The sequence below is a fragment of the Salvelinus fontinalis genome, chromosome 12 (assembly GCF_029448725.1).
Source record: "Salvelinus fontinalis isolate EN_2023a chromosome 12, ASM2944872v1, whole genome shotgun sequence".
Taxonomy (NCBI): Eukaryota; Metazoa; Chordata; class Actinopteri; order Salmoniformes; family Salmonidae; genus Salvelinus; species Salvelinus fontinalis.
Genome location: NC_074676.1, coordinates 55,886,399 through 55,900,088, shown reverse-complemented (window position 1 = coordinate 55,900,088; position 13,690 = coordinate 55,886,399). Strand labels below are relative to the sequence as shown.

The window sequence follows — 13,690 nt, the reverse complement described above, 5'->3', positions numbered from 1 at the left end:
CATATTTCTTCTTTTCATTAACATGCCTGGTATCTATCCTAAGACCTAATCTTCATCCATTTGTAATACCATACAGTACACAAGGCCTAACAGTGTTACATTTTGGAAAGTAAAATAGAGCCGAGGAAATGATATTGTATGGTATTCACTATGGACATTTTTCATAGACTGTAGGCCTATTTGAAGGCTGGCTTGATCTATTTAGATACAATTCTGACAACATGTTTGTTCTGGTGTGAGGAGCTATAAACTAGGCCCTGCAACCACAATGTATGAGTGGAATACGCAATAAATGTGACACATTTAAAAAAAAAAAAAAATAGAAATGTAATTGAATTACATTGAATTGATTTCAAATATAGCTGACTGTGGACTAGTTGGCCTACATAGCCTAAGCTACGCATCCTTCTTAAACAAATCAGGCAAGGCATTTACATAAAGACACCATTATGTTAAGGTAAAAGTGGTTAATTTATTATTTGATGCTACCGCTCTTGTTCCAGAGCGTTAAGCGCGTTCCCTCCTGCTACTGGTCCAGTGAACGGAACGCCCAGGACCAGAGCTACCTGTCAAAGTGAGCAAACAAGCGTTTTGTTTCCGTGTGCGTAACCGCGGCCCCGCCCATTATAATCACATAAGGAACAAGGAAACGACACCTGTTGCCGTTGCGCATCTTTCACTCACGTCCACGAACTACTAGTAAGTATAGCCTCCTACTGCTAATTATACTATCCGAATATGTTTCTAAGTAAGAAGTTTAATGTCTACAGCGTAACAAAAAAGTGTAATGTCAGATTGCTTGGTGCCTAATGTTCTTTGTGAAAAATACTATTTTTTTCCTCAGAAACACTTCCTGCCCTAAAGTGCAATAGCCTACTTTTGATAAATTAGGACCCGAATCGTAGTATGTGTAGTCTACTTGACGGATGCACAATAAATGTGGATTGAATCCAGCTTTAATCAGTGATTAAAGCTGTCAAACATGAATTACCAACTGTCTAAACATGACAACCAATGTAGCTTACATTTGCGCAAGATAAATTGTTTGTCCCAAGTCATACCCTATTCCTAACAGTGCACTACTTTTAGCCAGAACTCTATGGGGGCTGATCAAAACTAGTGCACTATAAAGGGAAAAGGGTGCCATTTGTCTGTCCGTTGTGGGTAAGACTGTAAAATAAGATGTACGGTCAGGTCCAGAATTATTGGCACCCTTGATAAAGAGGACCAAAAACTAGAATGTATCATAATAAATGATACAGAGTGTCAGATCCCATCTCATCCCATTCTCCAATCTCATAAAACATTATTACATCCTCCTCGCAAGGTGAGGTATTGAAAACACGGGCGCCAATACATTTGACCCCTATCTTTTTCAGATATATTTAAAAAATATATTTTTATAACCCCCTCCCCCCCCAAAAAAATATGTATATACCGTATAGTTCAGTATTTTTTTTATTTTATTTTATGTATTTTTTTTCTCATCTTTATCAAACGTGCTAATAATTGTGAACTGTTATGTTATTTTGTTCAGGTCATACACAGGACATCACCATGTCTGAGGGTAAAACAGTCACATTGAAGCCTGTGGAGCTGATAGAACCAGAATCAGGGTTCTCATCCTCTCACCTGGACCCCAGCCACACCTCCTATCATCCCCCTGCTTTAGAAAAGACACACCTCCAAGCCCTGGACAGTGAACACCCAGGGACAAAGGACGAAGGCCTTGTTGGCCCTACACCTGATGCTGGGGCGCAAGGGAATCGATGGACCTCAACACTGGAACAGTTTAAACTGAAGCGGTTCTTCGTCTTGAGGGTAGGCTTAATAATGACTTGAACACGGGCGTCATTATAGAACAAACCTGGAAGCCTATCTGTACACAGTGCTCTGTTGTTGCATGCATATCATACTTACTGTGATTATATCTAGAGTAGATACTGAATCAGAACGGTTACAAAATACTATTGTCCTCAAAATAATGGAGTAAAACAATATTATGTTTCGTAAATTCAATTAATCCAATTTATGTGGAATTGGTTCCACTGCACAGATTCATGAAATGTAACTTGTCTCAAGACAATGTGAACAGATTTAACGCGCCCCCCCCCCCCCCCCCCCCCTCCTCAACCCGGCTCCATGTGTCCACACCTACAGTAAATATACGAGTGCTTAATTAGCTGCCAAGCCAGCCAGACACTCCTAAACTAATCACATTCATCTGAGTTGTTATAAACTGACGTGTCCACGTATTGGGTACGTCTCAAATAGCACCACTATAGTGCACTACTTAAGACCAGTGCTCTATAGGTCCTGGTCAAAAGTAGTGCGCTATATAGGGAATAGGGTGCCACTGGGGACGTTGGCATGAACACCATTAATCTCAGTACTTATTTATTTGACCTTTTATTTAACTGGGCAAATCAGTTGAGAACAAATTATTTTTTTACAATGACAGCCTACCCCGGGCCAAACCCTTTACCCGGACGACGTTGGGCCAATTGTGTGCCGGCCTATGGGACTCCCAATCACGGCCGGTTGTGATACAGCCTGGAATCGAACCAGGGTCTGTAGTGACACCTCTAGCACTGAGATGTAGTGCCTTAGACCGCTGCGCCACTCGGGAGCCCACGTCGAAACATTGTGTGGGGCCAAGTGTTATCACGTACTGCTGAGGCCAGGTCTGGACAGGACTAAATCAAATCAAATGTTATTTGTCACATGCGCCGAATACAACAGGTGTAGACCTTACAGTGAAATGCTGAATACAACAGGTGTAGACCTTACAGTGAAATGCTGAATACAACAGGTGTAGTAGACCTTACAGTGAAATGCTGAATACAACAGGTGTAGTAGACCTTACAGTGAAATGCTGAATACAACAGGTGTAGTAGACCTTACAGTGAAATGCTGAATACAACAGGTGTAGGTAGACCTTACAGTGAAATGCTGAATACAACAGGTGTAGGTAGACCTTACAGTGAAATGCTGAATACAACAGGTGTAGTAGACCTTACAGTGAAATGCTGAATACAACAGGTGTAGGTAGACCTTACAGTGAAATGCTGAATACAACAGGTGTAGTAGACCTTACAGTGAAATGCTTACTTACAGGCCCCTTAACCAGCAATGCAGTTTTAAGAACAAATAAGTGATGAGTAAAAAATAACAGTGACAAATAATTAAAGAGCAGCAGTAAAATAACAATAGCGAGGCTATATACTTGGTGTTACGGTACAGAGTCAATGTGGAGGCTATATACATGGTGTTACGGTACAGAGTCACTGTGGAGGCTATATACAGGGTGTTACGGTACAGAGTCAATGTGGAGGCTATATACAGGGGGTACTGGTACAGAGTCAATGTAGAGACTATATACAGGGGGTACAGAGTCAATGTGGAGGCTATATACAGGGTGTTACAGTACAGAGTCAATGTGGAGGCTATATACAGGGTGTAACGGTACAGAGTCAATGTGGAGGCTATATACAGGGTGTTACGGTACAGAGTCAATGTGGAGGCTATATACAGGGTGTTACGGTACAGAGTCAATGTGAAGGTTATATACAGGGTGTTACGGTACAGAGTCAATGTGGAGGCTATATACAAGGTGTTACGGTACAGAGTCAATGTGGAGGTTATATACAGGGTGTTACGGTACAGAATCAATGTGGAGGCTATATACAGGGGGTACCGGTACAATGTGGAGGCTATATACAGGGGGTACTGGTACAGAGTCAATGTGGAGGCTATATACAGGGGGTACCGGTACAGAGTCAATGTGGAGGCTATATACAGGGTGTTACGGTACAGAGTCAATGTGAAGGTTATATACAGGGTGTTACGGTACAGAGTCAATGTGGAGGCTATATACAAGGTGTTACGGTACAGAGTCAATGTGGAGGTTATATACAGGGTGTTACGGTACAGAATCAATGTGGAGGCTATATACAGGGGGTACCGGTACAATGTGGAGGCTATATACAGGGGGTACTGGTACAGAGTCAATGTGGAGGCTATATACAGGGGGTACCGGTACAGAGTCAATGTGGAGGCTATATACAGGGGGTACCGGTACAGAGTCAATGTGGAGGCTATATACAGGGGGTACCGGTACAGAGTCAATGTGGAGGCTATATACAGGGGGTACCGGTACAGAGTCAATGTAGAGGCTATATACAGGGGGTACCGGTACAGAGTCAATGTGGAGGCTATATACAAGGTGTTACGGTACAGAGTCAATGTGGAGGCTATATACAGGGTATTACGGTACAGAGTCAATGTGGAGGCTATATACAGGGGGTACCGGTACAGAGTCAGTGTGGAGGCTATATACAAGGGTTACCGGTACAGAGTCAATGTGGAGGCTATATACAGGGGGTACCGGTACAGAGTCAATGTGGGGGCTATATACAGGGGGTACCGGTACAGAGTCAATGTGGAGGCTATACACAGGGTGTACCAGTACAGAGTCAATGTGGAGGCTATATACAGGGGGTACCGGTACAGAGTCAATGTGGAGGCTATATACAGGGGTTACCGGTACAGAGTCAATGTGGAGGCTATATACAGGGTGTTACGGTACAGAGTCAATGTGGAGGCTATATACAGGGTGTTACGGTACAGTCAATGTGGAGGCTATATACAGGGTATTACGGTACAGAGTCACTGTGGAGGCTATATACAGGGGGTACCGGTACAGAGTCAATGTGGAGGCTATATACAGGGGGTACCGGTACAGAGTCAATGTAGAGGCTATATACAGGGGGTACCGGTACAGAGTCAATGTGGAGGCTATATACAAGGTGTTACGGTACAGAGTCAATGTGGAGGCTATATACAGGGTATTACGGTACAGAGTCAATGTGGAGGCTATATACAGGGGGTACCGGTACAGAGTCAGTGTGGAGGCTATATACAAGGGTTACCGGTACAGAGTCAATGTGGAGGCTATATACAGGGGGTACCGGTACAGAGTCAATGTGGGGGCTATATACAGGGGGTACCGGTACAGAGTCAATGTGGAGGCTATACACAGGGTGTACCAGTACAGAGTCAATGTGGAGGCTATATACAGGGGGTACCTGTACAGAGTCAATGTGGAGACTATATACAGGGTGTTACGGTACAGAGTCAATGTGGAGACTATATACAGAGAGTTACGGTACAGAGTCAATATGCGGAGGCTATATACAGGGTGTTACGGTACAGAGTCAATATGCGGAGGCTATATACAGGGTGTTACGGTACAGAGTCAATGTGGAGGCTATACACAGGGTGTACCAGTACAGAGTCAATGTGGAGGCTATATACAGGGGGTACCTGTACAGAGTCAATGTGGAGACTATATACAGGGTGTTACGGTACAGAGTCAATGTGGAGACTATATACAGAGAGTTACGGTACAGAGTCAATATGCGGAGGCTATATACAGGGTGTTACGGTACAGAGTCAATATGCGGAGGCTATATACAGGGTGTTACGGTACAGAGTCAATGTGGAGGCTATATACAGGGTGTTACGGTACAGAGTCAATGTGGAGGCTATATACAGGGGGTACCGGTACAGAGTCAGTGTGGAGGCTATACAAGGGTTACCGGTACAGAGTCAATGTGGAGGCTATATACAGGGGGTACCGGTACAGAGTCAATGTGGAGGCTATACACAGGGTGTACCAGTACAGAGTCAATGTGGAGGCTATACACAGGGTGTACCAGTACAGATTCAATGTGGAGGCTATATACAGGGTGTTATGGTACAGAGTCAATGTGGAGGCTATATACAGGGGTACCGGTACAGAGTCAATGTGGGGGCTATATACAGGGTGTTACGGTACAGAGTCAACGTGGAGGCTGTATACAGGGTGTTACGGTACAGAGTCAATGTGGAGGCTATATACAGGGTATTACGGTACAGAGTCAATGTGGAGGCTATATACAGGGTGTTATGGGACAATGTGGAGGCTATATACAGGGGTACCGGTACAGAGTCAATGTGGGGGCTATATACAGGGTATTACGGTACAGAGTCAATGTGGAGGCTATATACAGGGGGTACCGGTACAGAGTCAATGTGGAGGCTATATACAGGGGGTACCGGTACAGAGTCAATGTGGAGGCTATATACAGGGGGTACCGGTACAGAGTCAATGTGGAGGCTATATACAGGGAGTACCGGTACAGAGTCAATGTGGGGGCTATACACAGGGTGTACCAGTACAGAGTCAATGTGGAGGCTATACACAGGGTGTACCAGTACAGAGTCAATGTGGAGGCTATACACAGGGTGTACCAGTACAGATTCAATGTGGAGGCTATATACAGGGTGTTACGGTACAGAGTCAATGTGGAGGCTATATACAGGGGTACCGGTACAGAGTCAATGTGGGGGCTATATACAGGGTGTTACGGTACAGAGTCAACGTGGAGGCTGTATACAGGGTGTTACGGTACAGAGTCAATGTGGAGGCTATATACAGGGTATTACGGTACAGAGTCAATGTGGAGGCTATATACAGGGTGTTATGGTACAATGTGGAGGCTATATACAGGGTATTACGGTACAGAGTCAATGTGGAGGCTATATACAGGGTGTTACGGTACAGAGTCAATGTGGAGGCTATATACAGGGTATTACGGTACAGAGTCAATGTGGAGGCTATATACAGGGGGTACCGGTACAGAGTCAATGTGGGGGCTATATACAGGGGTACCGGTACAGAGTCAATGTGGGGGCTATATACAGGGTATTACGGTACAGAGTCAATGTGGAGGCTATATACAGGGGGTACCGGTACAGAGTCAATGTGGAGGCTATATACAGGGTGTTACGGTACAGAGTCAATGTGGAGGCTATATACAGGGTGTTATGGTACAGAGTCAATCTGGAGGCTATATACAGGGTGTTATGGTACAGAGTCAATGTGGAGGCTATATACAGGGTGTTACGGTACAGAGTCAATGTGGAGACTATATACAAGGTGTTACGGTACAGAGTCAATGTGGAGGCTATATACAGGCTATTACGGTACAGAGTCAATGTGGAGGCTATATACAGGCTATTACGGTACAGAGTCAATGTGGAGGCTATATACAGGGTGTTACGGTACAGAGTCAATGTTGAGGCTATATACAGGGTATTACGGTACAGAGTCAATGTGGAGGCTATATACAGGGTGTTATGGTACAGAGTCAATGTGGAGGCTATATACAGGGTGTTACGGTACAGAGTCAATGTGGAGACTATATACAGGGTGTTACGGTACAGAGTCAATGTGGAGGCTATATACAGGCTATTACGGTACAGAGTCAATGTGGAGGCTATATACAGGCTATTACGGTACAGAGTCAATGTGGAGGCTATATACAGGGTGTTACGGTACAGAGTCAATCTGGAGGCTATATACAGGGGGTACCGGTACAGAGTCAATGTGGAGGCTATATACAGGGAGTACCGGTACAGAGTCAATGTGGAGGCTATATACAGGGTGTTATGGTACAGAGTCAATGTGGAGGCTATATACAGGTTATTACGGTACAGAGTCAATGTGGAGGCTATATACAGGGTATTACGGTACAGAGTCAAGCTGGAGGCTATATACAGGGTGTTATGGTACAGAGTCAATGTGGAGGCTATATACAGGGTGTTACGGTACAATGTGGAGACTATATACAGGGTGTTACGGTACAGAGTCAAGCTGGAGGCTATATACAGGCTATTACGGTACAGAGTCAATGTGGAGGCTATATACAGGGTGTTACGGTACAGAGTCAATGTGGAGGCTATATACAGGGTATTACAGTACAGAGTCAATGTGGAGGCTATATACAGGGTATTACGGTACAGAGTCAATGTGGAGGCTATATACAGGGTGTTACGGTACAGAGTCAATATGGAGGCTATATACAGGGTGTTACGGTACAGAGTCAATGTGGAGGCTATATACAGGGTATTACGGTACAGAGTCAATGTGGAGGCTATATACAGGGAATTACGGTACAGAGTCAATGTGGAGGCTGTATACAGGGTGTTACGGTACAGAGTCAATGTGGAGGCTGTATACAGGGGGTACCGGTACAGAGTCAATGTGGAGGCTATATACAGGGTGTTACGGTACAGAGTCAATGTGGAGGCTCTATACAGGGTGTTACGGTACAGAGTCAATGTGGAGGCTATACTGTATACAGGGGGTACCGGTACAGAGTCAATGTGGAGGCTATATACAGGGTGTTACGGTACAGAGTCAATGTGGAGGCTATATACAGGGTATTACGGTACAGAGTCAATGTGGAGGCTATATACAGGGTGTTACGGTACAGAGTCAATGAGGAGGCTATATACAGGGTGTTACGGTACAGAGTCAATGTGGAGGCTATATACAGGGTGTTACGGTACAGAGTCAATGTGCAGGGTATTACAGTACAGAGTCAATGTGGAGACTATATACAGGGGGTACCGGTACAGAGTCAATGTGGAGGCTATATACAGGGTGTTACGGTACAGAGTCAATGTGGAGGCTATATACAGGGTGTTACGGTACAGAGTCAATGTGGAGGCTATATACAGGGTATTACAGTACAGAGTCAATGTTGAGGCTATATACAGGGTGTTACGGTACAGAGTCAATGTGGAGGATATATACAGGGTGTTACGGTACAGAGTCAATCTGGAGGCTATATACAGGGTGTTATGGTACAGAGTCAATGTGGAGACTATATACAGGGTGTTACGGTACAGAGTCAAGCTGGAGACTATATACAGGGTATTACGGTACAGAGTCAATGTGGAGGCTATATACAGGGTGTTACGGTACAGAGTCAATGTGGAGGCTATATACAGGGTGTTACGGTACAGAGTCAATGTGGAGACTATATACAGGGTATTACGGTACAGAGTCAATGTGGAGGCTATATACAGGGTGTTACGGTACAGAGTCAATGTGGAGGCTATATACAGGGTATTACAGTACAGAGTCAATGTGGAGACTATATACAGGGGGTACCGGTACAGAGTCAATGTGGAGGCTATATACAGGGGGTACCGCTACAGAGTCAATGTGGAGGCTATATACAGGGTGTTACGCTACAGAGTCAATGTGGAGGCTATATACAGGGTGTTACGGTACAGAGTCAATGTGGAGGCTATATACAGGGTGTTACGGTACAGAGTCAATGTGGAGGCTATATACAGGGGGTTACGGTACAGAGTCAATGTGGAGACTATATACAGGGGGAGGGGCAGTCATACTGCTTGACTGCAGATAAAACACAGCAAAACCCTTTTGTTCTTATTAGGAGACATTGAATCCGTTTGTGCTTCTACATCTAATAACTGTCCTGTTGAAGGTGGAATAATCTTTAACCTGGCGTTTTGTTTTATGTTTCTGTTTAGCCAGGGACCATGGAACAAGCCCTCGAGGACATCAAGGCTCTGGTCAACCAGGATGAGGATGGCGATGTCCATGGTGTCTGGCTGATGGCTGAGTGAGTTTATTGCCGTTCATATTCATATCTCTCTAACCTACTATGTCCTGGTCTTCCATAGCCATGCTAGGCCTGCTGGATGAGCAGAAGAAATCATTTAACAGGAAGTTGCAAAACAACAGTATTTCTGTTTAGAACCAGTTATAATGATGTCCAGCAGTTTTGCCTGTCCCGTCAACAGTGTAATTGAAAACCCCTACTGATATATAGTACCTTACCGTTCTCAGCTGATATATAGTACCTGCTGTTCTCAGCTGATATATAGTACCTGGTTGTTCTCAGCTGATATATAGTACCTGGTTGTTCTCAGCTGATATATAGTACCTGGTTGTTCTCAGCTGATATATAGTACCTGGTTGTTCTCAGCTGATATATAGTACCTGCTGTTCTCAGCTGATATATAGTACCTGCTGTTCTCAGCTGATATATAGTACCTGGTCGTTCTCAGCTGATATATAGTACCTGGTTGTTCTCAGCTGATATATAGTACCTGCTGTTCTCAGCTGATATATAGTACCTGCTGTTCTCAGCTGATATATAGTACCTGCTGTTCTCAGCTGATATATAGTACCTGGTTGTTCTCAGCTGATATATAGTACCTGGTTGTTCTCAGCTGATATATAGTACCTGGTTGTTCTCAGCTGATATATAATACCTGGTTGTTCTCAGCTGATATATAATACCTGGTTGTTCTCAGCTGATATAGTACCTGGTCGTTCTCAGCTGATATATAGTACCTGGTCGTTCTCAGCTGATATATAGTACCTGTTTGTTCTCAGCTGATATATAGTACCTGGTTGTTCTCAGCTGATATATAGTACCTGGTCGTTCTCAGCTGATATATAGTACCTGGTCGTTCTCAGCTGATATATAGTACCTGGTCGTTCTCAGCTGATATATAGTACCTGGTTGTTCTCAGCTGATATATAGTACCTGGTCGTTCTCAGCTGATATATAGTACCTGGTCGTTCTCAGCTGATATATAAGTACCTGGTCGTTCTCAGCTGATATATAAGTACCTGGTTGTTCTCAGCTGATATATAGTACCTGGTTGTTCTCAGCTGATATATAGTACCTGGTTGTTCTCAGCTGATATATAGTACCTGGTTGTTCTCAGCTGATATATAGTACCTGGTCGTTCTCAGCTGATATATAGTACCTGGTTGTTCTCAGCTGATATACTCTATTTAGTACCTGGTTGTTCTCAGCTGATATATAGTATCTGGTCGTTCTCAGCTGATATATAGTACCTGGTTGTTCTCAGCTGATATATAGTACCTGGTTGTTCTCAGCTGATATATAGTACCTGGTTGTTCTCAGCTGATATATAGTACCTGGTTGTTCTCAGCTGATATATAGTACCTGGTCGTTCTCAGCTGATATATAGTACCTGGTTGTTCTCAGCTGATATACTCTATTTAGTACCTGGTTGTTCTCAGCTGATATATAGTATCTGGTCGTTCTCAGCTGATATATAGTACCTGGTTGCTCTCAGCTGATATATAGTACCTGGTTGTTCTCAGCTGATATATAGTACCTGGTTGTTCTCAGCTGATATATAGTACCTGGTTGTTCTCAGCTGATATATAGTACCTGGTTGTTCTCAGCTGATATATAGTACCTGGTCGTTCTCAGCTGATATATAGTACCTGGTTGTTCTCAGCTGATATATAGTACCTGGTTGTTCTCAGCTGATATACTCTATTTAGTACCTGTTTGTTCTCAGCTGATATATAGTACCTGGTTGTTCTCAGCTGATATATAGTACCTGGTCGTTCTCAGCTGATATATAGTACCTGGTCGTTCTCAGCTGAAATATAGTACCTGGTCGTTCTCAGCTGATATATAGTACCTGGTCGTTCTCAGCTGATATATAGTACCTGGTCGTTATCAGCTGATATATAGTACCTGGTTGTTCTCAGCTGATATATAGTACCTGGTTGTTCTCAGCTGATATATAGTACCTGGTTTTTCTCAGCTGATATATAGTACCTGGTTGTTCTCAGCTGATATATAGTACCTGGTTGTTCTCAGCTGATATATAGTACCTGGTTGTTCTCAGCTGATATATAGTACCTGGTTGTTCTCAGCTGATATATAGTACCTGGTTGTTCTCAGCTGATATATAGTACCTGGTTGTTCTCAGCTGATATATAGTACCTGGTTGTTCTCAGCTGATATATAGTACCTGGTTGTTCTCAGCTGATATATAGTACCTGGTTGTTCTCAGCTGATATATAGTACCTGGTTGTTCTCAGCTGATATATAGTACCTGGTTGTTCTCAGCTGATATATAGTACCTGGTTGTTCTCAGCTGATATATAGTACCTGGTTGTTCTCAGCTGATATATAGTACCTGGTCGTTCTCAGCTGATATATAGTACCTGGTTGTTCTCAGCTGATATACTCTATTTAGTACCTGGTTGTTCTCAGCTGAAATATATAGTACCTGGTTGTTCTCAGCTGATATACTCTATTTAGTACCTGGTTGTTCTCAGCTGATATATAGTACCTGGTTGTTCTCAGCTGATATATAGTACCTGGTTGTTCTCAGCTGATATATAGTACCTGGTTGTTCTCAGCTGATATATAGTACCTGGTTGTTCTCAGCTGATATATAGTACCTGGTCGTTCTCAGCTGATATATAGTACCTGGTTGTTCTCAGCTGATATACTCTATTTAGTACCTGGTTGTTCTCAGCTGAAATATATAGTACCTGGTTGTTCTCAGCTGATATACTCTATTTAGTACCTGGTTGTTCTCAGCTGATATATAGTACCTGGTCGTTCTCAGCTGATATATAGTACCTGGTTGTTCTCAGCTGATATATAGTACCTGGTTGTTCTCAGCTGATATATAGTACCTGGTCGTTCTCAGCTGATATATAGTACCTGGTTGTTCTTAGCTGATATATAGTACCTGGTCGTTCTCAGCTGATATATAGTACCTGGTTGTTCTCAGCTGATATACTCTATTTAGTACCTGTTTGTTCTCAGCTGATATATAGTATCTGGTCGTTCTCAGCTGATATATAGTACCTGTTTGTTCTCAGCTGATATATAGTACCTGGTTGTTCTCAGCTGAAATATAGTACCTGGTTGTTCTCAGCTGATATATAGTACCTGGTTGTTCTCAGCTGATATATAGTACCTGGTTGTTCTCAGCTGATCTATAGTACCTGGTCGTTCTCAGCTGATATATAGTACCTGGTCATTCTCAGCTGATATATAGTACCTGGTCATTCTCAGCTGATATATAGTACCTGGTCGTTCTCAGCTGATATATAGTACCTGGTCGTTCTCAGCTGATATATAGTACCTGGTCGTTCTCAGCTGATATATAGTACCTGGTCATTCTCAGCTGATATATAGTACCTGGTCATTCTCAGCTGATATATAGTACCTGGTCGTTCTCAGCCTGGTGTAAATTGATTATAGTACCTGGTCGTTCTCAGCCTGGTGTAAATTGATTATAGTACCTGGTCGTTCTCAGCCTGGTGTAAATTGATTATAGTACCTGGTCGTTCTCAGCCTGGTGTAAATTGATTATAGTACCTGGTCGTTCTCAGCCTGGTGTAAATTGATTATAGTACCTGGTCGTTCTCAGCCTGGTGTAAATTGATTATAGTACCTGGTCGTTCTCAGCCTGGTGTAAATTGATTATAGTACCTGGTCGTTCTCAGCCTGGTGTAAATTGATTATAGTACCTGGTTTTTCTCAGCGTGTTTTGGTGTTTTTCCAATTTTGTGAATTCTTGGTTGGTGAGCGGACCCCAGACCTCACAACCATAAAGAGCATTGAGTTCTATAAATGATTCAATTATTTTAGCCAGATCCTAATTGGCATGTAAAATATTATGTTCCTTTTGATGGCATAGAAGGCCCTTCTTGCCTCGTCTCTCAGATCGTTCACAGCTTTGTGGAAGTTACCTTTAGCGCTGATGTTCAGTCCCGAGGTATGTATCGTTTTTTGTGTGCTCTCGGGCAACGGTGTCTAGATGGAATTTGTATTTGTGGTGCTGGCGACTGGACCTTTTTTGAATGCTGACTAAGATTTACTGTCAGGGCCCCAGGTCTGTCAGGGCCCAGGTCTGTCAGGGCCCAGGTCTGTCAGGGCCCAGGTCTGTCAGGGTCCCAGGTCTGTCAGGGCCCAGGTCTGTCAGGGCCCCAGGTCTGACAGGGCCCCAGGTCTGACAGGGCCCCAGG

At 43.6% G+C, this 13,690-nt stretch overlaps 1 protein-coding gene across 1 annotated transcript in view; it reads left to right on the top strand.

The window, feature by feature from the left end:
- The first annotated feature begins 599 nt into the window (after positions 1-599).
- The window catches only part of tprg1 (tumor protein p63 regulated 1), a 76,145-nt gene continuing 63,054 nt past the window's right edge, over positions 600-13,690 (top strand). Inside the window, exons 1-3 of the mRNA XM_055941135.1 lie at positions 600-699; positions 1,538-1,821; positions 9,394-9,485. Coding sequence (XP_055797110.1) covers positions 1,558-1,821; positions 9,394-9,485 — 356 coding nt within the window. The 5' untranslated portion in view covers positions 600-699; positions 1,538-1,557. The remainder of the gene's footprint in view (positions 700-1,537; positions 1,822-9,393; positions 9,486-13,690) is intronic.